Source organism: Rhodamnia argentea, chromosome 7, assembly GCF_020921035.1.
Source record: "Rhodamnia argentea isolate NSW1041297 chromosome 7, ASM2092103v1, whole genome shotgun sequence".
Lineage (NCBI taxonomy): Eukaryota > Viridiplantae > Streptophyta > Magnoliopsida > Myrtales > Myrtaceae > Rhodamnia > Rhodamnia argentea.
The window spans coordinates 26,767,429-26,794,256 of NC_063156.1; the positions used below are offsets into that span (position 1 = coordinate 26,767,429).

The 26,828-nt window shown below is 40.9% G+C and overlaps 3 protein-coding genes across 7 annotated transcripts in view; all 3 read left to right on the forward strand.

The window, feature by feature from the left end:
- LOC125315828 (disease resistance protein L6-like) overlaps positions 1-6,757 on the forward strand; it is a 22,293-nt gene extending 15,536 nt beyond the window's left edge. The window contains exon 5 of the mRNA XM_048281747.1: positions 6,651-6,757. The gene's annotated coding sequence lies outside the window, so the exon portion shown is untranslated. The remainder of the gene's footprint in view (positions 1-6,650) is intronic.
- The window catches only part of LOC125315827 (disease resistance protein L6-like), a 25,300-nt gene continuing 2,241 nt past the window's right edge, over positions 3,770-26,828 (forward strand). For 2 of the 5 annotated variants that reach the window (XM_048281740.1, XM_048281744.1), the window contains exons 1-3: positions 3,770-4,386; positions 17,810-17,812; positions 25,649-26,759. In XM_048281740.1, the coding sequence (XP_048137697.1) occupies positions 3,866-4,386; positions 17,810-17,812; positions 25,649-26,759 (1,635 nt within the window). In that variant the 5' untranslated portion in view covers positions 3,770-3,865. Of the gene's footprint in view, positions 4,387-9,679; positions 9,718-9,915; positions 9,980-17,809; positions 17,813-25,648; positions 26,760-26,828 lie in introns of all 5 variants that reach the window. The other 3 variants (XM_048281742.1, XM_048281741.1, XM_048281743.1) reach the window with 3 other exon arrangements.
- LOC115734055 (disease resistance protein RUN1-like) lies at positions 5,770-8,213 on the forward strand. Its single transcript, XM_048281748.1, has 2 exons — positions 5,770-6,304; positions 6,404-8,213. The coding sequence occupies exons 1-2, from the start codon at positions 6,029-6,031 to the stop codon at positions 8,027-8,029; spliced, it is 1,902 nt and encodes a 633-aa protein (XP_048137705.1). The 5' UTR covers positions 5,770-6,028; the 3' UTR covers positions 8,030-8,213.

The window sequence follows — 26,828 nt, forward strand, 5'->3', positions numbered from 1 at the left end:
GGATTTTTACCCTATGTTTGTCACATATATGTCAATTTAGGATTTTTCGTGATATTAACCCAATTTAATTGAGGGTAAATTTATCACAGGTGTACCAGTTTAGGGTTTCTGATTATCAAAAAAATAGTTTGGAGTAAATTTGTTACGGTTGTACCAGATTATGATTTTTCGCGGTCAAAGACATAGTTGGGAAAAAATTTATCACAGGTGTACCAGTTTAGAATTTTACGTGGTATTAATTCTACAAAAAAAAAAAGAAAAAAAGAAAGGGAAATAACTTCTGACAATCGGAGGAAACTTTTTATGGAAACTCAAATCCAAATTGTCGTCGACCAAAAAAAAAAATTCCAAATTGTCGACTTGTTGGATTGATGAAATCGCTCCCATGAAAAACCAAACATTCTACAGTAATTCCAATTGAAATACAATTTCTAGGATAAATCAAGAAATCAATGAACAACTTTTATATCTGCAATATTTCCTTCCCTCGTCGAGACTTATTTCCATTAGTAAATGGAATATTCTGCATCAGTTTGATATATATAAATAAATTGTGTATGTATATGGATATATGTATATATATGTTGCTTCATTCTAGATCCACTGCAGTTCAGACTTGGCCCTCTTCACAGCCATCTGCGTTCGAGCTTCACCTTCTTGCTTAAGGTCTACGAGGATCTTCACCCAGTTCCAATGTCTTCGGTAATGCTTTTTTTTTTTTTTTTAAGGGGTCAGATTTTGGTAACGCTTTGAATCGCTACTTCTAATGTAAACTTTTACGTGAGTGAAATCATCTTATTGTGTTTGAGCACGTCGATGTAGTCTCACATTTTCCTCGTGAGTATCAATTGCTGTCGCGGATGCCGAGACAAGATTTGGAAGACACTGGACAAGATACGAGGTAACGCATTTCACTACTACCTCTAGCTTATCTGAACCGAACCCGCACAAATGCGCCGCTCGAGTAGCACCGGCCATGGGTCGAAGTTTCACCCTCCACCACCGCAGAGTGGAACCGACAACCATAATCAATATAGCACATTCGTGTACAAACATATATATGTGTGTGTATGTATGTGACTCACTAATTGGGTAAATTCTGTAAACTTGCGCCCTAATTTAGTTGTGTGATGCTCATAGCTCTCAAGAATTGAGTAATTAGTTCATAATTGATTTCGTTTTGGGTGTGTTTTCTTAGTATTGATTGGTGAAATTTAATTGAAAGAGCAGGAGTGGAGTACGTGGACATGAACACAGAGGAGCAATTGGTGGAGGTCAGGGGAGACGTGGACCCGGAGGTGATCAAGAAAGCAATTGAGCGAAGTGTTCGTAAGAAAGCATTACTTGTTAGGAAATTGTAGATTTAATGTACTTTTGAACTATGATTTTGTTGCCCTTTATTTATCAATATTATACGAGGATTTTTCATGGAATTACTCTTAGAAGTTAAAAGATATTCTAGATGACATAATCATAGTATATTAAACCGCATTCATCTAAAACCTTGAATTTTTAAAATAGCTAGACACACAAAATCTCATATGCTATTATGACAGAAAGTACCGAATTCAAATCTCACACTAAAAAAAGTAATCAAAATCATTTATATGTGAATTGGTTTTTCTATATCATGTTCTACTTAGTTGATTCAAGTTAGATTTCTTATGGAAGAAATAATAGCTTTAATATAAAGAAGAAAGTAAAATACAAAAACTATGGAAAAACTATGACCACTTTGACATGAATAGACCCCATTAAATTTCCTAAACTTGCCAATTGTGATACGAATGCCCAAACATTTTTATTTCATAAAAAACTCTAAACTTATATCGGCGTGACAAATATACCCCAACTGGAACTATACTTTAGGGTATATAGTTAGTCACACCGGAACAAGTTTGGATTTTATTGGGACGCAAAAAAAGTTGCCCATATTTGTATTCGCAATGGGAAAATTTAAGATTTTTAGTAACACAAAAAAAGGTTTCACATGTTTGTGTCATAATAGACCGTAATTTAAGGCATTCTTTTAATTTATGGTATTTGCCCTTTGGTTTTTCCAATCTGACGTGATTAATTGAATAATCTAGACAGTTGATCGAGTAAGTGTTACCGGATCCAATGACATCGCTCCACCTGTTCTGTACACACTCCGTTGACTTTTCAACTTTATTCAAATGACTTCCATGTCGCGAAGCAACGCGTGCGTTCCAGCGCGGAGCGAAACTTTGGCTGGAGCCAAAGCGCAGCGAGGCGATCACTCCCTCACCGAGCTAATGTTCCATTGAGTAAGATTAGAAATGTCTAAGAAAAACCCACCAACTTATTCTACAGTACATACATTCACAAACTGGGAGAGCAGATGAGGAGAAAAATAAGTTCACATAAAGTTTTGCAAAAAAACGTAAACTTATTATGCATTATGCTCGTCGGGAAAAATTGTCCAAAAATCTCAAACCTATTATAAAGTGGCCAATCAAGTTCTAAATATTTTAATTGTATCAATTTAGTCATGAACCTATTGTACGGTCATCGGATAAGTCTTCGGTGATCTCGAGGAGTTCCAACGCCTCCTAGATTCCCGATATTGGTAAATACGGTGCGGCCAGGGGCAAATGGTGCCCGAAAAACCATGGGTAGCGATCGCAAGGCATTTGAGAAATTAGATAGCATGGTGTTATAAGAGTTGGGACTTCTCTCCACACAAGGTACGCTCGTAGCCAAGCAACACAGCACGTGGTCGTATAGAAGTTTATCCAAAGACAGTTGGCCCATTCACCATTAGACCTCTCGATAGTGATCATCTCATGTGTTATAGTTACATACTACTTGTACATTCTTCCTTTTGGTTAAATTGAATGATTACAAGGGACGTGATACGTCTAATTGTTCCCATAAGATTTTGAGAATGTCGCACAGTAAAAAATCATACCATTTGTCTCATCATTTGGGTGCAACAGCATTCAAGGATAAATTAGGCCCGGAGAATTTTAATTAGAATCAAACTATTAATCTTATTTCTGAATTTAGGAAAAAAAAAAGAAAAAGAAAAAGAAAAATAGCAAGAATTGAATTCCCAATATTGTTAAAAAAAATTGGACATAAAAAATAGGGGTGATTGGTTCCTATCCCTGCAATTGGGAGCTGCCCACGAAGGACGGGTTTCAAAATCTGGGGTCCGTGAACCCATCTAGAAATCGTATAGGACCAGACCGTTGGTCCAATTTCGAGCGGATTCATGAAACCAATGGGTGCTTTCGAGTTCTCAATTTGTGGAACCAGTCCGGTTCTATTCCCGGATGGGTCTATAGAACTGGCCACTGCACATCAAAATATCATCCTCAGAATTTTCAAGACATATGACCACATTTATCTCAAGATTCTTGCGACTCATATTTGCTTTGTCAGGCTGAGGTACTAGTTGGAGCACCTCTTAGCTACACGACCATAACAGTTTATTGCAATTCATCAAGTTCGAATTTGACATAAGGTCCAAAAACAGCTTCACGCATTTCACTCAGCTATTTTAACGAGCACACACAGTGATCAGTTCTAAATTTGTACGAAGAACGGGAAAAAAAACCCAGAGCATTGGATATTTAGCTCAATGACACGCGATTGTGATCACGATTGGCCAAAAGTAGAGAAAACGCGTCCGTTGGAAAACGCGTTCCTTTCCGCGTGGAACGAAACTTCGTCGAAAACGCGTCCGTTGGCTATGTATGAGTGGAACTCGCTTCTATTCGATTTCAGACAATTTCACCTTCGTTCTTCGTTTTTTCCCCGAACTACTGCAAGAGAAACTTGCCCTTCTTCTTTCCTTTCCTGTTTCATCTGCTCCTCTTCTTCTCCTTCCTCGTTCACAATGCCGTCCGACCGAAGCCGACCGCAGATGCGAATAGCAAAGATTTCCGCCCACGTCGCGCCGACGTCGGGCTACAAGTACGACGTGTTCTTGAGCTTCCGAGGGCCCGACACTCGCCGCACCGTCGCGGATGTCCTCTACGAAAGCTTAGTCGACGCCGGAATAAGCGTCTACAGGGACACTGAAGAGCTTACCGTAGGCGAGAGTATTGGACCGGAGCTCGTGCACGCGATCAACGACTCGAGGATCCACATGCCGATCTTCTCGGAAGGCTACGCATCCAGCTCGTGGTGCCTCCAGGAGCTCGCGCACATGGTGAAGTGCCGGAGCGAATCCGCGGGACACGAAATCGTGCCCCTATTCTACGGCGTGAGTCCTTCAGACGTGAGGCTCAGGACGGGGTCGTACAGCGAGGCCCTGCTCAAGCACGAGCGGCGCTACGGCGAAGAGACGGTGCGAGAGTGGAAGGAGGCTCTAAGGGAGGTCGCAGATCTCAGTGGATGGGACGCACGAGACGCGGGGTAAGTAACAAATACCTAAATGTTTGGAGGAGACATTTTAAAGCTTCTTCTGTGTTTTTGGACCAATGTGCTTGATTAGAAATGAACTTTGAGGTAGTCTCAGCCTGGGTTGCTTTTTTGTGCTATTTCTGAGATTCAAACACTAAAAGTATTCATCGAGACAACACAATGCATTTTGCTGATAATCAAGAACACGAATTCACTTGGTTAAATTCTTTTCCCTTAAGAGTATGTGAAGGCTACAAGAAATCCTCTGAGGGATCACCCCGCGCGCGCAAGAGAGAGAGAGAGAGAGAGAGAGAGAGGAGATGCTGTAGAAGATTTCTAGGTTGATATGCTTGTATATTATTGCCATAGTCACTCCTCTTTTCTTCTGAGATGATGATTTTATTATGCGTGTCAGGCTTGGTAAACTTATTAAAGCTCTTGTTCAAGAGCTTTTAATTAAGCTGAAGAAGAGACAAAAGGTTCTTCCCGATCACTTAGTCGGAATTGATGATCGAGTCAGAGACGTGATGCAGATGTTGGACTGTGGCTCCAAGGACATACGATTCGTTGTTGTGCACGGGATGGGAGGAATCGGCAAGACAACTCTTGCCAAGGCGGTTTTCAACGAGATATTTCCTCTCTTTGACTGTTGCAGCTTCCTTTCAGACATCCGAGACAATGATATCGCGATGTTGCAGAAACGTCTGTTGTCCGATATCCTGAAGAGGTACCCAGATTTCCATGATGCCGACGGCGGTGTCAACATTTTACGAGAAAGACTTCGCAACAAGAATGTTCTCATTGTTCTCGATAATGTGTATAAGATAGAGCAGCTCATGGAACTGACGGGGAATGGTGACTGGCTTGGCCCAGGAAGCAGGATTATTGTCACAACTAGGAATCTCGGTCTCCTGGCGAGAGAAGTACTGGGACAACAGGATGATTTCCCATTTCTTCCTAAAAATTATTATGCTTATGAGATGACGGGGATGAATCCTTGGCATGCTCTTCAACTTTTCAGCAAGCATGCCTTTGGAGAAACCCTACCTCCAGATGATCTTGAAACTATTTCCAGTGAAATAGTGGCCACTACCGGAGGAAATCCTTTGGCTCTTGAAGGTTTAGGTTCTTTCCTCCGTGGCAAAAGCCTCAAGATATGGGCAGAAACATTGGAGCGTGCAACAAAAGTGCCTCATAGAAGAGTCCAAGAGAATTTTAGGATAAGTTATGAGGCATTAAGCTTTGAGGAAAAGCAGATTTTCTTAGACATTGCATGCTTTTTTCAACGGCATAGAGAGCACAGCCGCAGCATATGTGTGGAAAGATTTGGGTCTCTTCCCTGAAAGCGGACTTGCTGCTCTGATGAAGTGGTCTCTGTTGAAGATAGACCATCACGGTCGTCTTCAGATGCATGACCTAATCAGAGATCTCGGAAGGGAAATTGTCCGAGAGGAGAATTATCTGAATGCAGGAAGTCAAAGCAGGTTGTGGGATTCCAATGAATGCCTTCGCATACTTCGTGAACCGGTATGGTTAAGTTACTGATACATAGTAAAACTGCAAATTCCTTGGTAAAAAAGTTGACAGGAATTTCTGCGTCTGATGTTAAAGTTCACTGATGGTTGTTATCTTTTTGTAGATTGACTACCAGCGAATGAGCACTGTTGAATCACTTAGGTTACAATTCCCTGAGGTACAGACGCTTTCAAGTCAGGAATTTGCTGCTCTCCCAAAGCTAAGGTCACTTCATGTCGACGCGGTGAAGTTCACTGGAGATTATAAGAATGTTTTCAGAGAATTGAGATGGCTATGTTGGGATCGTTGTCCTGCAGACTTTGATGCGACCAATTTCTTTCCGAGCAATCTAGTCGTTCTCAAGATTTCTTATAGTGAACTTGGAGATGATTGGCCTGGATGGCACCAAATCACGGTATGAAAAGTTGCACACGCATCTACGTCTATTCTTACTGTTTTATCGAAAAATGCCTGCAATTGCTCATTCCCCTTCTGATATTCTTGTGACCAACAGAAATCATCAAAGTTGAAAGTACTGAAACTTGAAGAATGCAGCCGCTTAACTAGATTGCCCTTCCTCTCTGCCCTCTCGAGCTTGGAAAGATTGATTGTACAAAATTGCCAAAGCTTGGTTGAACTCGATGAATCGATTGGTAAGCTAGTGCAATTAAATTACTTGGAAATTGATGGGTGCAAATCTCTGAGAGAGTTGCCCGAAGAAGTCGCTTGTCTGAAGGCTTTGAAGGAGCTGATAATTAGAGGGACAGTACTTGGTCCTGTTGGTTCGTATCTTCCCCCCTCACTCGGTAATCTGCAGTCTTTGACAAGGCTAGAGATGGAAAGTGTCGGCATTAGCGAACTTCCACACACAATTGGAGAGCTAAAGGATCTTAAAATCTTGTGTTTGTCCAGATGTTATGAGCTAAGAAAGCTTCCAGACTCAATTGGGGGATTGGAATCACTAGTTGAGTTGGATCTGTCTTATGCCAAAGTAACAGAACTACCTGAGTCGATTGGATTCCTGAGCAATTTGAAGGTGATAAGGGTAGATCATAGTGGGATAAGCAAGATCCCAGTGACTATACGCATGATGGAGAAGCTTCAAGAATTTCATGCTGAAAAATGCTTGAAGTTGGAGGGAGATATTCCTCGTGGAATGGGGAGTCTCTCCTTTCTGAAAATCCTGAACTTATCCGACACTCGCGTTCGATCTGTGCCCACAACAATCAACCAGCTTTCTCATCTCCAGGAACTCAATTTGAAAGGTTGCCATGAGCTTAGACAAATCCCGGAGCTTCCCCCCAGTTTGATTAACCTGTATGTCGAGTCTCGCTCGCTAAAGACAGTCCCGGACCTCTCAAACCTGACCGGTTTAGTCAACCTAATTGTATCTGACTGCTGTGATGAATCTCTTTCTAGCCCATGGGATGCCGATTGTGTCCAAACTCCAAACCTGAAGTGGGTTGGGAGGTTGTCTAGACTGGAGACGCTGAAACTGGTTCATAAAAGCATCACTGCACCACCGGTGGAGTTAGCTTCGCTTCCTGGCCTGGAGCAATTGGTTCTGTCTTGTTTTGAACTACAATCACTCACTCAGCCGCTTCCTCCCACGCTGTCCGTGTTGAAGCTTATAAACTTCAACTCATTGGCAGAATTATCTCCCCATTCTGACTTGAAATATTTGTCAAGTTTGGAGCTATGTAAATCGTGGCTGATGGAAATTCCACTCAATCGGTTTGGACAATTGGAGAATCTGAGGGAACTGACGGTGTCGAACTGCGCTTTTCTTGGGCGGTTGTCCTGTCTGTCAGGCTTGAAGAAACTCAGAGTGCTGTGCTTGTTGAACTGCCCGAAGCTAGTTGAGATCCAAGATCTCGTCGAACTGGAATCACTGGAAGCTATAAGGATCGAGCAGTGCTGTTCCCTGGTAAGGTTGCCTAATCTCTTGAATTTGAAGAAGTTGAGGGCCATGGAAATCAGATTCTGCAGATCATTACCGAGTTTGCCTTCTCTATCTCGGGTAGCTTTTGAAGATTGTCATCTAGTAGTTGACGGGTGCGATAAGCTAGCCAACCACAACGGCCCTTTTTGGCTTCACAAGTACAGAAGGCAATGTCCGAACCCCCGTTCGCGCCTATGAGTTGGAGAATAGAGAACACTCGCCTTGTCCCGTTTGCTTGTACTTTCTCTTTCCTTCTATTTCCCAGGTTGTGCTCTTATTTCTTCTTGACTTCCCAGTTAGCATCCTCTGGATTGACAGAAGATGCTAACGCGTGTAATAAGACATTACATATGTATGAGCAGTCTAGTGATTTCTCTCTTTAGTCTTCACCTTACTCAGAACTAACACGGGAAGCTCGCTTTGATCTAATTCAGTTTCTTCATCTAATTCACTCGTTCTGATGTTCGTCCGTTCTGGATTTTTGATGGGCAGTTTGAGAAAGTGCTTGACGAGCAAAGACGAGACTCTTATTGACGGGTTGGAGTTGCAAGGCTAAGTTTATTACAACCCGTTTAGCTTATTGAAGTTATTAATTGGGTGAATGAGATATGTTTTACAACTCTTTAACAGTTTATTTATTTATTATTTTTTCTTTTACTTTTCTTTTTTCCCTACTAAGCCGGTAGGGGCATCGGCCGACCCTCACCAGTCATAGGCGAGAGGTCTGCGAAGCCCTCTCAACCCGCGGTTGAGAGTTGTGGCCCTTGCCTAGTGGCCGCCTGGGCAAGGGCTTCACAGCCCTCGTCGGTCTGATAATTTTTTTTTAAAACTGAGAAAATGTAAAATTATCAGATTTTTTAAGTAATATAACTTTTTCCAAAATTTTTAAGAAATAAGTTTTTTTTTAGATTAGATTAAATATGGAAGTGTTTTAATAATATAAATCGGGTCATGTATGACTTGAGAAAATTTGCACTGCACGTAAATAAATCGTAAACAAATTAATAGGTCAATATAGATCAAATCATTTATCACTCAATCCAAATTCGATTCAATCCACCCAATTGAAATGTCTATATGTAATGAACTGGGCTCATTAAATTTGAGTCACAAAACAATAATATTTTGATCATCGAGATTGAAGAGTCGCTGCGTTCCGGGTGGGACGAATCTCCTGAGCATAGGCAGCGCATGTGCTCGATCGTTCACCGGGCTCTGCATAGAAATATTTGCGAAGAACCATGCATGAGAATAAACCAACTTCTCTTCGATTTCAAACTATTGCCTTCTATTTTCTACCTTCCTCAACTGCGCAAAGGGTGAAGTTTGTTGTTTTTCTTCTTTCTCCCCTGCTTCATCTGCTCTTCTTCATCTTCCTCGTTCACGACGTCATCTTCTCGAAGGCGATCACAGATGCAAACCGCGTCCACGCACGTGGCGCCGCCATCGGCCAACAAGTACGACGTGTTCTTGAGCTTCCGAAGGCCCAACACTCGCCGCACGTTTGGCGGATTACCTTTGCGTAAGCTTGGTCGATGCTGGAATTAGCGTCTTTAGAGACGATGAAGAGCTTCCCATAAGCGGGAATATTGGACCAGAGATTGAGTGCGCGATTGAAAACTCGAGGATCCACGTGCTGATCTTCTCGGAAGGCTATGCATCCAGCGCGTGGTGCCTCCAGGAGCTCGCGCGCATGGCTAAGCGCCGGAGAGAATCTGCAGGGCAAGAAATCGTGCCTGTCTTCTACAGCGTCAGTCCTTCGGATGTCAGACTCGGGACGGGGTTGTACGGCCAGGCCCTGTCCAAGCACGAGCGGCTTTACGATGAGGAGAAGGTCTGAGAGTGGAGGTCGCAGATCTCAAAGGATGGGACGCACGAAACACAGCGTAAGTAAAAGAAGAAACTTCAATGGTCATTACACCCTGCCATCATGAATTTCCCTGAGAGAGAGATGCTGTTAGGGAGCGTTTCCAGCCAAACAAGGATTGAAAGTATGTTCTAGAGGATTCCTAGAAATGCTCGTATATTGCTGATATAAATTCTCCTCTTTTCTCCTAAGATGATGATTTTTTTGTGCATGGCAGGCTTGGCAAACTCATTAAAGATCTTGTTCGAGAGCTTTCTATTAAGCTGAAGAAGAGACAAAAGGTTCTTCCCGACTATTTAGTTGGAATCTATGATCGAGTCAAAGACTTGATGCAGTTGCTGGACTGTGGCTCCCTGGACGTACGGTTTCTTGTCGCGCATGGGATGGGAGGCATCGGCCAGACAACCCTTGCCAAGGCAGTTTTTATTTTCAATGAGATAGCTCCTCTGTTTGATGGCTGCAGCTTCCTTCCAGACATCCGAGAAAGCTCACGAGCCGGTGGCATCATAAGATTGCAGAACCAGATGTTATCCAATATCCTAAAGAGGTCCACGGATGTCCATGATGTCGACGACGGTGTCAACATGATACGAGAAAGATTTCGCAACAAGAGTATCCTCATCGTTCTTGACACTGTGGATAACAGAGAGCATAGCAGCCTGTGGAACTAACGGGGATTCGTGACTGGCTCGGCCCAGGAAGCAGGATTATTGTTACCACTAGGGATGTGAGTCTTCTGGCTAAGGATTATTATGCTTATGAGATGATGGAAATGAATCCTTGCCATGCTCTTCAACTTTTTAGTAAGCATGCCTTCGGAGAAACCCTACGTCCAGATGATCTCGAAACTATTTCCAGTGAAATAGTGGCCACTACCGGAGGAAATCCTTTGGCTCTTGAAGCTTTAGCTTCTTTCCTCCGTGGCAAAAGCCTCAGGATATGGGCAGAAACATTGGAGAGTGTAACAAAAGTGCCCGATAGGAGAGTCCAAGAGAAGTTAAGGATAAGTTATGAGGGATTAAGCTTTGAGGAAAAGCGGATTTTTTTAGAGAGCACAGCCGCAACATTTGTGTGGAAAGATTGTGGTCTTTTCCCTGAAGCGGACTTGCTGCTCTCACTGATATGTCTCTGTTGAAGAGGGACCATCACGGCATTCTTCGGATGCATGACCTGATCAGAGATCTTGGAAGGGAAATCGTCCGAGAGGAGAATTATCTGAATGCAGGAAGTTGAAGCAGGTTGTGGGAATCCGAGGAATGCCTTTGCATACTTCGTGAACCGTAAGGTCATTGATACGAGTAAGACTGTAATTTCCTTGGTAAAATGTTGACAGAATTCTGGTCTTAGTAAGAGTCCACTGCCCTCTGTGTGCACAATTTGCAATCTAGTCGTTCTCAAGATTTCTTATAGTGAACTTAGAGATGATTGGCCTGGATGGCACCAAGTCATGGTATGATCAGTTACCCATGCATCTATTTCTATTCTTATTGTTTTTGTCGAACACGCCTGCAATTGCTCATTGCCCTTCTGATTTTCTGGTGACCAACAGAAATCATCTAAGTTGAAATTTCTGGAACTTCGAGACTGCAGTCGCTTACCTAGGTTGCCAGACCTCTCTGCCCTATCGACATTGGAAACATTGACTATACGAAATTGCCAAAGCTTTGTTGAAATTGATGAATCAATTGGCAAGCTAGTGCACCTGAATTACCTGGAAATCGAAGCGTGCAAAGCTCTGAGAGAGTTTCCTGTATAAGTTGGTTGTCTAAAGGCTTTGAAAGAGCTGATTGTGAGAGGTACAATACTTGGTCCTGATGGTTCGTGTCTCCCCCACTCGATCGGTAATCTGCCGTCTTCGAAATCCCAAAGATGGAAAGCGTGGGGATTAGCAAACTTCCACGCTCAATTGGAGAGCTAAAGGATCTTGAACGCCTGTGTTTGTCCAGGTTTTATGAGCTAAGAAAGATTCCAGACTCAATTGGGACTGGAATCAATACTTGAGTTGGATCTGTCTTATACAAAAGTCACAGAATTACCTGATTGGATTGGAAACCTGCGGAAGTTGAAAGTGATAAGGATAGATCACAGTACGATAGGCAAGATCCCGCAGACTATTGGCATGGTGGAGAAGCTTGAAGAATTCCATGCCGAAAAAATGCGCGTATTTGGAGGGGGATATTCCTAGTGAAATTGGGACTCTGTCCTCTCTGAAAATCCTGAACTTATCTCACACTCGCATTCAATCTCTGCCAACAACAATCAACCAGCTTTCTCATCTCGAGGAACTTCATTTGGAAGGTTGCGATGAGCTTAGACGAATCCCAGAGCTTCCCGCCAGCTTGATGAACCTGTATGTCAAGTCTCGCTCACTAAAGACAGTCCCAAACCTCTAAACCCTGACCAATTTAGTCAATCTAATCGTATTTAACTACTTTGAGGAATCTCTTTCTAACCCATTGGACACCGGTTCTATCCGAACTCCAAACCTGAAGTTGGTTGGGAAGTTTTCTCGACTGGAGACACGGAAACCTGTTCACGGAAGCGTCGTTGCACCCCCGACTGACTTAGCTTCACTTTCTGGCCTGGGCCGACTAGTTCTGTCTAGTTTGGACCTGGAACCCCTCATTCATCCGGTTCTTGCTGTGCTGCTAAGGATGAAAAAGATGGTCTTGGAAGAATTTTATTCTCACCATTCTCACTCGAGACTTGTCAACTTTAGAGCTAGGTAAATCATGGGCTAAAGTATACTAAAAGTGCCAAAATTTATGCACGATGCTCACTTAAATGTAATTTTTTTTAAAAACGATCACTTAAGTGCCAACTTTTTTTTAAAATAATCGGTTCAGTGTCAACTCTGATTTGAACCGACGTGTCTCGCTGGAAATTTGAGAGGGGCTATTTTTTTTATTAATATTTGAATTGACGTAACTGCGAGTTGACACTAAAGTGAGTGTTTTTCAAAATATTTCGTACTTTAAGTGATCGTTTAAAAAAAAAACTTAACATTTAAGTGATCGTTTTCAAAGTTTTAATCATAAAGTGATCATTTTTCAAAAAAGTTTGGCACTTAAAGCCACAAATCATGGCTCATAGAAATTCCGGTCCGTCGATTTGGACAGTGGGGAGAATCTGAGGGAACTGGTCATGTCGAGATGTGTATTTGCGGTGCGGTTGTCCTTTTTGTCGGGCTTGAAGAAGCTCAAAGTGTTGTGCTTGTTGAGCTGCCCAAGGCTGGTTGAGATCCAAGGTCTCAACGCACTGGATTCTCTGGAAAGCATAAGGATTGGCCAGTGCGGTTCCCTAGTAAGGTTGCCTAATCTCTTGGAGTTGAAAAAGTCGAGGACCATAGAACTTCGATTCCTACGTAACCAAAACTTCTAGGTTCAATAATTTGTTTATGCTAACTAGATAATTAGCGCCCTTTCGATACCTAGCCAGTCAATATTTCCAAAGGTGACCACACATTCTGAATATCATTATAAGCTTATCAAGCATCTAATCAAGTATTAAATGATCATGTATAATGTTTTTATATCATTTCGTGCAATTACCTATTTATCCTTAATCTAGCAGATAGGAAAAGCAATTAACAAGCAATTTTTCAAACTACAATGTTGTAAACACTCAATCAAGTAAATATGCAAATGAAAGACTATAATAAGTACATACAGACCAAATCTATGATGGCGATGTTTAATCAAACAACTTCGACTAGAAGGTCGAATTACAACAGTATCATATCGGATTGGATATCGATCTTCAATCAATGCCAATTTGAGGCTTAAAATTTCACGCGAGGGGCAAAAAGGTCAAGGAATTCGGTTATGACACAGATCTATCAATGGGAAAATCCTGAAAACTGCACATAACAAAATGATATTGTCAGGACAAACTCTGAACTCAGAAAACAATCATAACATCTCGAGTAAAAGAATCTCAGAAGAAGAAGCAATTTCATGAAATAGTGGCACACCCTTTAGATATCAGCAGATAACAAATACAAGAGGAGTCAAGATGTCAACTGATCGGAGTCAAGCAGAATTAACCACATGCTATTCAGTGAGGTCATGAACAATAAAAAAAATAGCTTCTTCATGAAGTTGATTGAGTTGCTCATTATAGAACTTATAAGGAATGGTGTGATTAAGTCTGTTTGCTTTGCTCAAACTTGTACACTAGGAATCTGTATATTAATAAATGGGGGCAGTTTCTTGCACAGAAACGTAGTACCGATGAAAATGTTACATGTAAACCTTTTCTCTAGGGAACTCATCACTGAAATAAAGGTAAAAGCAGATTTTGAGTCTTAAATTAAAATATGTAGTTCATTCGCACAATATCTGTTTTAGGTTCACAAATATTTCAATAACTCAGTCATCAATAAAGTCGGCCCAGTCCGATCACTCTGTCAATTAGTGCCATATCAGTCGACGTGATCCACGAATGCATACATGCACTCCTTCCTCGTCCAAGAATATTACAATAAATCGATATGATAACGTTGCCTGAGAATCAAAAACAACGGAAATGAAATCTAACACGAGCAAAGTTGCTTTCAGCTAACGTAGCTGGATAAGTGCAGACATGGACAAGAACAAACATGCTAGTCATGACTCAAGACTAAGCTCATCAACTGGAGTTATGGAGAGGGATTGTTCTCTAATTACAGCCAGTGGAATGGGATTGGATGACAGCTTACCTCAGCTTTGGTGCTTCATAACCTGCATAAAAGTAAACACAGATAGAGTTATATCAGAATCAAGCCAGAGAAATATACCCTCAAACTCCACTAAAAGTGGAACATGATCCTTGACTGGCCGGAGCAGAGAACATTTAACGGAGTAGAGTGAGGGCAAAGGATGAAATAATCGTGCTTTTTTCCCTTTCTTCTCCACTCACACACTCATGACCAACGGCACAAGAAATCTGGCTTTCTGCAACACATGCTTAGCTCAAGTTTTCTAGCAACAAATTAACAAACTTCATGCAAATGCGTGATAGTACTGAGACCCAAAAGAAGTTCCAGATTCTGCTTGAAGCAATCCAGTAGGAATGCTCCTCCCCTCCCCCCCAAACCCAAAAAAGAAAAACAGATTTTTATCTAACGATAGAGCCGGAACAACCACAAAGACAAAGGCTGCTTCGAAAATGGAGAGAAAATTTTGCAACGAGCGAGAAACCATGAAAGGAAATTGTACCGAAAACGTGGGAGACGAGGACGACGGCGAGCTTGGAATCAGGGGGGCCGGTGATGTAAGCTTTCAAGCCTCCGATCTCTGCGACACATCCAATTCCGACACTCGTGGAGCTCAGTGTCAGAGTCTCTGACATGGCTTCTGACATGGCTTTCTTCTTCTTCTTCTTCTTCTGCGATGGAGAGACAGTGAGAAGCTTCCACGTGAGTTGGAACTGTTGGTAATGGAAACTCTGTTGCTTCTCTTCTTGCTCACACGGAGAAATAAAGAACAGCGTCGGTCTGTCAAGAGTGTCCTGGGCTTGTACACAACTGAGACGTAAGAGTTTTATCCGACGGCTGACATTACCATGCCAATCAACGGATGAGATTAAATCTCGATAATTTGACGGCTGACAACGTGGACGGCAAATTTGCCGTGCAACATGTGGTTAACACGTGAACAACGGGAAGTTTATCAAATTAGAGCCCAATGCCCAAAAAAAAAAAAAAAACTCCCATTTTAACGTCTTTCCTAATTATATTCCAAAAAAAAAAAAATCGTCTCATGAAAAAATCTAAATTTTTACTTTTATCCCAATTTACCGACCTAATATCTAAAAAAAAACTATAACTTTAGCATTTGTACCAATTATATCAAAAACCTTTTTTTTGTTTCATAAAAAATTTTCAACTTTTTCTTTTGTCTGTATTCTACCACTATTAGCATTTCGTCCATAATCATGATTAGTTAATCTTGCATGGTATTTTCATGACGTTAATGAATTACACGTGAGCAAAATTGACATGAAAAAAAATCTCAACTTATTTGTTTGAATCAACAACCCAGAGAACGGCTAGACGTGAAGATTTGATTATTTGGATAAATGATCTTAACTCTCATTTTTTTTGCATTAGACCGGTAGAATTGGGACAAAAGTAAAAGTTGAGATTTTTTTTTTTGGGCATTAAGCCATCAAGCTGGCGAAATTACCCCGTTTGTTTCACGAAAATAAATGATTTGAAAAATACTTTTTAAAATTATTATTGAAAGTAATTAGCTAATAAAAAATAATTAATTAACTAGAATAATTTTTATTTAACATCTTGGCAAATAGCTGATTTTTTTTTTTGTAAGCGATACAAACGACTAATTTTAAAAAATTATTTTTCATATTATTATTTTTTACAAAACAAGTACGTCCTAAAAAATTTTATTTCATTTCTGTGGCAACGATTCTGACAAGGATTTCATTTATTACACACACTCTAAATCAAAATACTTAACTACCGACTAATTAACTTGCGATGTCGAGTGGAATATGGCTTAATTAGTGAAAGTCGAATGGAGAGAGCAAAATGGACCTGATGTTGTAGTAATGCTACTCGTATTAATACTTCATTTCGAGATCCTTCTTCAACTATGTGACAATTCATTTGTTTGTGCCATGCTATCGAGGAAGATGAATACCACCAAAAATCATAATCTATGCTCACTGTAATACCAATATCCCGAAATTTTTTTATCGTGTCATGAAAAATCTTAAATCACACCCACGTGAAACGAACATCTCAAGTTTTTTTTTTTTTTTTTGGTCATCAAAATCCTTTGGTGGTAATGCTACAAACTCGCGGATATAAATTTGGGGTATAGGTCACATCAAAAAGAAAAGTTTGAACCAATGAGGCGTCGGATAAATTGGTAAGACACCCGAGCCTTAGACAATTAAATTGATGAGGTCCCAAGTTCGACTCTTAGCGGCCACGTCTTGGGAGACTTACCTAGTGGTATTGGCAAAAACTTCCACCATCCCGAGGAATAGTCCATTCCACGTGGGAAATCTCAGTTATAAAAAAAAAAGTTTGAAATTTAGGACTTTTTCTAGCAGACAAATGATTTTGTCATACTAATACGAGTTTGGGATTTTTTTATAACGAATTCTTTTTGAGATATTGGTGTTATAACAAGCATAACTTTTGAAACTCTTAGGCTGCGTTTGATCGTCCGTATAAAACTCGGGATATGATATGTTTTATCCTATCCTATGTTTGGTAGGTGTCTCGGATAGTATAATATCGGATATAGAGGGGATATAACCCGGATAAAAAATATGAGGGAAGGGGGTAGGATAAGGTCGGATAGAATTTCTCTTATCCGTCATATAAAAGCTAACTTTTAGAATGATGACAACTTTCTTGTCTCATTTGTTTCTATTTTCATTTTATTTATTTACTTTTGCAAAGAAGTTTGAAAATCTAATAAAATGTGCATATTTTCAAGTTTTTTTTGTGTATGAGAACGTTATTTTTATAGTAATAAGATTGGAATATTTCATGAGCATCACGTAGGGGCGTATATGTCCTTTATATTGATATACAATTTCTACCAAATGCAGGATATGATAGGATATGAGAATATCCAACTTTAAATCTGCAGTTCACCAAACAGTGGATAAGATATGACCAAATCCCTAAATTTCTTATCATATCTTATCCAATTCTATCCCGATTAGAAATCCCGATGACTAAACGCATCCTTAATGGTATTTTTCCTATCAAGATTAATACTAGCGCAGGTGCAAAAAAACAAAAAAAAGGAAAGAATATGGAACTCGGGCAACAAACTTAAAAAAAGAAAAAGGAAAAGGAAAACAACTTGCCATGATCGGTGGAAACTTCCACTCAATCGAAAACGAATATCGTTGATTTATTACAAAGCTCGTTCCCTTAACTATCGGTGAAACCATGTCTTAATACAAGGTAATGTCGAGAACTCGAGACATTACATCGAGATCCTTGAGAAGAACAGCAAATGGAAAGTCAAATCCAAATTCGTTGACTCGTTGAATCCATAAATCAAGAGGAATCAGCGGGAATTTTTAAATCCACAAGATTTCCTTTCCTTCTCAACATTCATTTCCATTATATATATACATAGAGCGCCCTAGGTTTGGACTTGTCCATCTCCAAAGCCATCACTCTTGGAGCTTCACTTCCTTACCTAGGATTTCACGAGGATCTGCACCCGATTCCCATGTCGGCGGTAATCCTTTGATTCCCCCAACTTTAATTCAAAAGCTCTGATATAATAATCGAACAATGTCGGTGCATGCAGCGCGTTTTCCAAGTGAGCATCGGTTGCTGCGACGGATGCCGGCGGAAGCTCGTGAAGATACTATACAAGATAAAAGGTAAGCATACTTCCTACACGTTCATCGTACTCGGACCGAACCCCGCCTCACGAGTCACGTACATGTAATACGCTCTCAGCTCTCAATTACTTTTTGAAATAATCCCTGTCGTTTTGGGGGAGGGGTGCCTGTTTTTTCTTGACAACTCCTGTGATTTTGCAATGATGAAGAAGAAACTTTGTTCGAATGAAAGCAGGAGTGAGCAACGTGGGCATGAACGTAGACGAGCAGTTGGTCGAGGTCGGAGGGGACGTGGATCCGGAGGTGATCAAGGCAGAGCGATTCATAAGCATCTCCGGAAAAGGGCGGTGCTCGTTGAGTGATGATACAAAATGGCGGGAGGAAGACGAACAGGAATAAGAGCCGATACAGTTGGTAGGAATCGGTCGTTTAGGATTTTAGTTCCCAGTAAAATTTGGAATTTTTATGTTGTACCATGTTTTCGTTTCCATCTAATAAAATTGCCAATCGGTAACTGATACGAGTTTTTGGTACAAGTTTGGGTCCTGGCGACAAAGGAAAAAAAAGGGCTGGCATATGTTGCCGCAGAGTATAACTTAAGATTTTTTTTTTTATGGCATTTTCCCTATCAAGAATAATATAGACGCAATGGTGATAGATGTTGGTGACTTTAGTTGGACGAGCCTCGCCATCTTATGTGGCACCAGGAGGTGTGCCTCACTACCACTCGAACCTCGCCGGCACTCACCCTTGGCCCGGCGAGGCCGACCGCTGCGCCCATCGATAAGAACAGGCGAAAGGAATAAAAAGTAAGAAAAAATTACAATAAATTTAAAAAATTATTTAAAAAAATTCCATGTCAACGTTGGAGGTCGGCATGATCGGTTTCAAGTTTCCAACCTTGGTACTAATATAAAAAGTTTATGACTAAATAAATCCATCGAATTGATAGATTTGTGACCGAATTAACTTGACCATGCATGAGAAAGCCAAAATAAAAATATAAAATGAAAGCAAATGAAGCTTGGGCTGAAATAATAGGAAAAAGGGTTAATATCACGGAAAATCCCAAACTGGTATATCTATGACAAATTTACCCCAAATTATTTTTTTGACCATAAAAAATCCTCAACTGGTATATTTGTGACAAATTTACCCCAAACCGATATATCTGTGATAAATTTACTCGACGTTAGTTTTCATTACATCTAATCGTTAAATTGCTGAGTTGGATGATACATGGCGGTTAACGGGTGTACCAATTTTGGATTTTTACCCTATGTTTGTCACATATATGTCAATTTAGGATTTTTCGTGATATTAACCCAATTTAATTGAGGGTAAATTTATCACGGGTGAATAGGTTTAGGGTTTCTGATTATCAAAAAAATAGTTTGGAGTAAATTTGTTACGGTTGTACCAGATTATGATTTTTCGCGGTCAAAGACATAGTTGGGAAAAAATTTATCAAAAGTGTACCTGTTTAGAATTTTACGTGGTATTAATTCTACAAAAAAAAAAAAAAAAGAAAGGGAAATAACTTCTGACAATCGGAGGAAACTTTTTATGGAAACTCAAATCCAAATTGTCGTCGACCAAAAAAAAAAATTCCAAATTGTCGACTTGTTGGATTGATGAAATCGCTCCCATGAAAAACCAAACATTCTACAGTAATTCCAATTGAAATACAATTTCTAGGATAAATCAAGAAATCAATGAACAACTTTTATATCTGCAATATTTCCTTCCCTCGTCGAGACTTATTTCCATTAGTAAATGGAATATTCTGCATCAGTTTGATATATATAAATAAATTGTGTATGTATATGGATATATGTATATATATGTTGCTTCATTCTAGATCCACTGCAGTTCAGACTTGGCCCTCTTCACAGCCATCTGCGTTCGAGCTTCACCTTCTTGCTTAAGGTCTACGAGGATCTTCACCCAGTTCCAATGTCTTCGGTAATGCTTTTTTTTTTTTAAGGGGTCAGATTTTGGTAACGCTTTGAATCGCTACTTCTAATGTAAACTTTTACGTGAGTGAAATCATCTTATTGTGTTTGAGCACGTCGATGTAGTCTCACATTTTCCTCGTGAGTATCAATTGCTGTCGCGGATGCCGAGACAAGATTTGGAAGACACTGGACAAGATACGAGGTAACGCATTTCACTACTACCTCTAGCTTATCTGAACCGAACCCGCACAAATGCGCCGCTCGAGTAGCACCGGCCATGGGTCGAAGTTTCACCCTCCACCACCGCAGAGTGGAACCGACAACCATAATCAATATAGCACATTCGTGTACAAACATATATATGTGTGTGTATGTATGTGACTCACTAATTGGGTAAATTCTGTAAACTTGCGCCCTAATTTAGTTGTGTGATGCTCATAGCTCTCAAGAATTGAGTAATTAGTTCATAATTGATTTCGTTTTGGGTGTGTTTTCTTAGTATTGATTGGTGAAATTTAATTGAAAGAGCAGGAGTGGAGTACGTGGACATGAACACAGAGGAGCAATTGGTGGAGGTCAGGGGAGACGTGGACCCGGAGGTGATCAAGAAAGCAATTGAGCGAAGTGTTCGTAAGAAAGCATTACTTGTTAGGAAATTGTAGATTTAATGTACTTTTGAACTATGATTTTGTTGCCCTTTATTTATCAATATTATACGAGGATTTTTCATGGAATTACTCTTAGAAGTTAAAAGATATTCTAGATGACATAATCATAGTATATTAAACCGCATTCATCTAAAACCTTGAATTTTTAAAATATCTAGACACACAAAATCTCATATGCTATTATGACAGAAAGTACCGAATTCAAATCTCACACAAAAAAAAAGTAATCAAAATCATTTATATGTGAATTGGTTTTTCTATATCATGTTCTACTTAGTTGATTCAAGTTAGATTTCTTATGGAAGAAATAATAGCTTTAATATAAAGAAGAAAGTAAAATACAAAAACTATGGAAAAACTATGACCACTTTGACATGAATAGACCCCATTAAATTTCCTAAACTTGCCAATTGTGATACGAATGCCCAAACATTTTTATTTCATAAAAAACTCTAAACTTATATCGGCGTGACAAATATACCCCAACTGGAACTATACTTTAGGGTATATAGTTAGTCACACCGGAACAAGTTTGGATTTTATTGGGACGCAAAAAAAGTTGCCCATATTTGTATTCGCAATGGGAAAATTTAAGATTTTTAGTAACACAAAAAAAAGGTTTCACATGTTTGTGTCATAATAGACCGTAATTTAAGGCATTCTTTTAATTTATGGTATTTGCCCTTTGGTTTTTCCAATCTGACGTGATTAATTGAATAATCTAGACAGTTGATCGAGTAAGTGTTACCGGATCCAATGACATCGCTCCACCTGTTCTGTACACACTCCGTTGACTTTTCAACTTTATTCAAATGACTTCCATGTCGCGAAGCAACGCGTGCGTTCCGCGCGGAGCGAAACTTTGGCTGGAGCCAAAGCGCAGCAGAAGCGATCACTCCCTCACCGAGCTAATGTTCCATTGAGTAAGATTAGAAATGTCTAAGAAAAACCCACCAACTTATTCTACAGTACATACATTCACAAACTGGGAGAGCAGATGAGGAGAAAAATAAGTTCACATAAAGTTTTGCAAAAAAAAAAAAAACCGTAAACTTATTATGCATTATGCTCGTCGGGAAAAATTGTCCAAAAATCTCAAACCTATTATAAAGTGGCCAATCAAGTTCTAAATATTTTAATTGTATCAATTTAGTCATGAACCTATTGTACGGTCATCGGATAAGTCTTCGGTGATCTCGAGGGAGTTCCAACGCCTCCTAGATTCCCCGATATTGGTAAATACGGTGCGGCCAGGGGCAAATGGTGCCCGAAAAACCATGGGTAGCGATCGCAAGGCATTTGAGAAATTAGATAGCATGGTGTTATAAGAGTTGGGACTTCTCTCCACACAAGGTACGCTCGTAGCCAAGCAACACAGCACGTGGTCGTATAGAAGTTTATCCAAAGACAGTTGGCCCATTCACCATTAGACCTCTCGATAGTGATCATCTCATGTGTTATAGTTACATACTACTTGTACATTCTTCCTTTTGGTTAAATTGAATGATTACAAGGGACGTGATACGTCTAATTGTTCCCATAAGATTTTGAGAATGTCGCACAGTAAAAAATCATACCATTTGTCTCATCATTTGGGTGCAACAGCATTCAAGGATAAATTAGGCCCGGAGAATTTTAATTAGAATCAAACTATTAATCTTATTTCTGAATTTAGGAAAAAAAAAAAAAAAAAAAAAGAAAAATAGCAAGAATTGAATTCCCAATATTGTTAAAAAAAATTGGACATAAAAAATAGGGGGAAAATTTCAAAAAAGGGCCTGGAGTGGCCTCGTTTTCTCAAAAAAGGGCCTAGAGTGAATATCCCAATATTGTTAAAAAAAATTGGACATAAAAAATAGGGGGAAAATTTCAAATAAGGGCCTGAAGTGCTCAAATCATTTCAAATAAGGGCTTAACCGAAGGATAATTTTGTCTTTTAAACTTCCGGCCTTTTCTTTTCTGGTTTTTCTTTTTTCTCCTCCCCCTCCCCCTGTTCATCATCTCTTCGACTTGAATGCACGGTGGTCTTCGTTTTCCATCTACCGGCGCACTCGTTGAAAGAGAGAGAGAGACCAAAGGGTTGGGTCGTTCTTTCATTTCTTTCCTCGACATAATGGATTGATCGGAAGTGAGGCTTTGAGCCGTTCTTGCGGAGGGATTTCGTTGGGTGTTTTACGAATGGTGGAGAGATTTTGTGGACCAGCGATAAAGAAACCGAATAAAACCAGGCGTTCGGATGGTGACCAATAACAATAACTCATCTGAGATGCCGAAGAGCCGAGCATCGACACCGACAAAGCTCAACTACGAGATCTTCTCAATCCTCGAGAGCAAGTTCCTCTTCGGCTACGACGACCCAAGCTAGGGGTCCCCAAGCAAATGAACCCAAAAACCACCCGACGACGCCGACGCGAGACAATAACAACCCCTCCGCCATCAAGAACCGCGAGGCAAAATATGCATCTTTCAAATCTGGAAATGGACGTCAGTCAAACTAAGCTCCACCGTTGCTCCAGGAAACCTAAATTGAGCTAGGAGCACACATCCCTTCAAGTGAGACTGAAAGCTCACTACAAACGAAATGTCACTTTCTTTTTGATTTCTCAAAATTTTTGGCGCATTAGTTGAATAACTATGACATGATTTCTAAGCCACGTGAATTAAGTTGTACCGAGTAAATCTCACGTAAAAATTCACAAAATTAACTGTAACAAATTACTAATGATCTCACACAACTCGTTCTATGCACCTCACGATTGCTTGTCACCGTAATTGGGCGACTTCAATGCAATTACCTTGTCGCCCCGCCGTTTCTAGAAACTTATTTATGAAGCCATTACCCTTTTTTAACTTTTTCACACTCACGAGGTTTTCCCAGGTAGTCACCTTCTCAAATCTCACTCCCTCCGTTGGAAAACGCGTTGCTTTCCGCGTGGAACGAAACTTCGTAGAAAATGCAGCGAAAGTTTTGGCTCCTCCCTGACTCGGCTATATATAGTGGACCTCGCTTCTATTCGATTTCAAACAATTTCACCTTTGTTCTTTGTTTTTTCCCCGAACTACTGCAAGAGAAACTTGCCCTTCTTCTTTCCTTTCCTGTTTCATCTGCTCCTCTTCTTCTCCTTCCTCGTGGAGGAGATGCCGTCCAGGGGAGGGAGGAGAAAAAAAAGAAAATAGAAAAGAAAAGGTTAAAAGATTAAAAGACAAAAATATCCTTTAATTAGGCCCTTATTTGAAACGATTAAAGGCCCGCACTCCTTACCTTTGAACGGATATTCACTCTGAAAGTCCTTATTTGAGCCGAAATAAGCATCTTCGGGCTCTTTTTGAAATTTTCCCAAAAATAGGGGTGATTGGTTCCTATCCGCTTGGGAGCTGTCGCCCACCAAGGACTCGGGTTTTCAAAATTTGGGGTCCGTGAACCCATCTAGAAATCGTATCGGATCCAGCTCATTGGTCCTTTCCAGGGATGCATGAAACCAATGGGTGTCCGAGTTCTCAATTTGTGGGACCGAATCGTGCCCGTATTCCGGATGGGTCCTATCAGCCACTGAGCTCAAAAATATCATCCTATGGAGTTTTCAAGACATATGACCACATTTATCTCAAGATTCTTGCGACTCATATTTGCTTTGTCAGGCTAGTTGGAGCACCTCTTAGCTACACGACCATAACAGTTTATTGCAATTCATCAAGTTCGAATTTGACATAAGGTCCAAAAACAGCTTCACGCATTTCACTCAGCAATTTTAACGAGACACACAGTGATCAGTTCTAAATTTGTACGAAGAACGGGAAAAAAAAACCCAGAGCATTGGATATTTAGCTCAATGACACGCGATTGTGATCACGATTGGCCAAAAGTAGAGAAAACGCGTCCGTTGGAAAACGCGTTCCTTTCCGCGTGGAACGAAACTTCGTCAAAAACGCGTCCGTTGGCTATGTATGAGTGGACCTCGCTTCTATTCGATTTCAGACAATTTCACCTTCGTTCTTCGTTTTTTCCCGTAACTACTGCAAGAGAAACTTGCCTTTCTTCTTTCCTTTCCTGTTTCATCTGCTCCTCTTCTTCTCCTTCCTCGTTCACAATGCCGTCCGACCGAAGCCCAAAGATTTCCGCCCCCGTCGCGCCGACGTCAGGCACCTACGACGTGTTCTTGAGCTTCCGAGGGCCCGACACTCGCCGCACCGTTGCGGATGTCCTCTACGAAAGCTTAGTCGACGCCGGAATAAGCTTCTTCTTATTTTTTAATATAAGAGTAAACAGCGTATTGGACCGGGGCTCGAGCTCGCGATCAACGACTCGAGGATCCACATGCCGATCTTCTCGGAAAACTACGCATCCAGCGCGTGGTGCCTCCAGGAACTCGCGCACATGGTGAAGTGCCGGGGAGAATCTGCGGGACACGAAATCGTGCCCCTATTCTACGGCGTGAGTCTTTCAGACGTGAGGCTCAAGGACGGGGTCGTATAGCGAGGCCCTGTTTATGCACGAGCGGCGCTACGGCGAAGAGACGGTGCGAGAGTGGAAGGAGGCTCTTAGGGAGGTCTCAGATCTCAGTGGATGGGACGCACGAGACGCGGGGTAAGTAACAAATACCTAAATGTTTGGAAGAGACATTTTAAAGCTTCTTCTGTGTTTTTGGACCAATGTGCTTGATTAGAAATGAACTTTGAGGTAGTCTCAGCCTGGGTTGCTGTTTTGAGCTATTTCTGAGATTCAAACACTAAAAGTATTCATCGAGACAACACAATGCATTTTGCTGATAATCAACAACACGAATTCACTTGGTTAAATTCTTTTCCCTTAAGACTATGTGAAGGCTACAAGAAATCCTTTGAGGGATCACCGTCATGAATTCCCGTGTGCGAGAGAGAGAGAGAGAGAGAGAGAGAGAGAGGAGATGCTGTAGAAGATTTCTAGATTGATATGCTTGTATATTATTGCCATAGTCACTCCTCTTTTCTTCTGAGATGATGATTTTATTATGCATGGCAGGCTTGGTAAACTTATTAAAGCTCTTGTTCAAGAGCTTTTAATTAAGCTGAAGAAGAGACAAAAGGTTCTTCCCGATCACTTAGTCGGAATTTATGATCGAGTCAGAGACGTGATGCAGATGTTAGACTTTGGCTCCCTGGACATACGATTCGTTGTTGTGCACGGGATGGGAGGAATCGGCAAGACAACTCTTGCCAAGGCGGTTTTCAACGAGATATTTCCTCTCTTTGACTGTTGCAGCTTCCTTTCAGACATCCAAGACAATGATATCGTGACGTTGCAGAAACGTCTGTTGTCCGATATCCTGAAGAGGTACCCAGATTTCCATGATGCCGACGGCGGTGTCAACATTTTACGAGAAAGACTTCGCAACAAGAATGTTCTCATTGTTCTCGATAATGTGGATAAGATAGAGCAGCTCAGGGAACTGACGGGGAATGGTGACTGGCTTGGCCCAGGAAGCAGGATTATTGTCACAACTAGGAATCTCGGTCTCCTGGCGAGAGAAGTAATGGGACAACAGGATGATGTCCCATTTCTTCCTAAAAATTATTATGCTTATGAGATGACGGGGATGAATCCTTGGCATGCTCTTCAACTTTTCAGCAAGCATGCCTTTGGAGAAACCCTACCTCCAGATGATCTTGAAACTATTTCCAGTGAAATAGTGGCCACTACCAGAGGAAATCCTTTGGCTCTTGAAGGTTTAGGTTCTTTTCTCCGTGGCGAAAGCCTCAAGATATGGGCAGAAACATTGGAGCGTGCAACAAAAGTGCCTGATAGAAGAGTCCAAGAGAATTTAAGGATAAGTTATGAGGCATTAAGCTTTGAGGAAAAGCAGATTTTCTTAGACATTGCATGCTTTTTCAACGGCATAGAGAGCACAGCCGCAGCATATGTGTGGAAAGATTGGGGTCTCTTCCCTGAAAGCGGACTTGCTGCTCTGATGAATAGGTCTCTGTTGAAGATAGACCATCACGGCCGTCTTCAGATGCATGACCAGATCAGAGATCTCGGAAGGGAAATTGTCCGAGAGGAGAATTATCTGAATGCAGGAAGTCGAAGCAGGTTGTGGGATTCCAACGAATGCCTTCGCGTACTTCGTGAACCGGTATGGTTAAGTTACTGATACATAGTAAAACTGCAAATTCCTTGGTAAAAAAGTCGACAGGAATTTCTG

Bases quoted from the DNA above. Each gene is read 5' to 3' on its own strand.
- LOC115734055 (XM_048281748.1), top strand. From the start codon at position 6,029: ATGAGCACTGTTGAATCACTTAGGTTACAATTCCCTGAGGTACAGACG. The intron at 6,305-6,403 runs GTATGAAAAGTT...TGTGACCAACAG, and splicing joins CTGGATGGCACCAAATCACG to AAATCATCAAAGTTGAAAGT.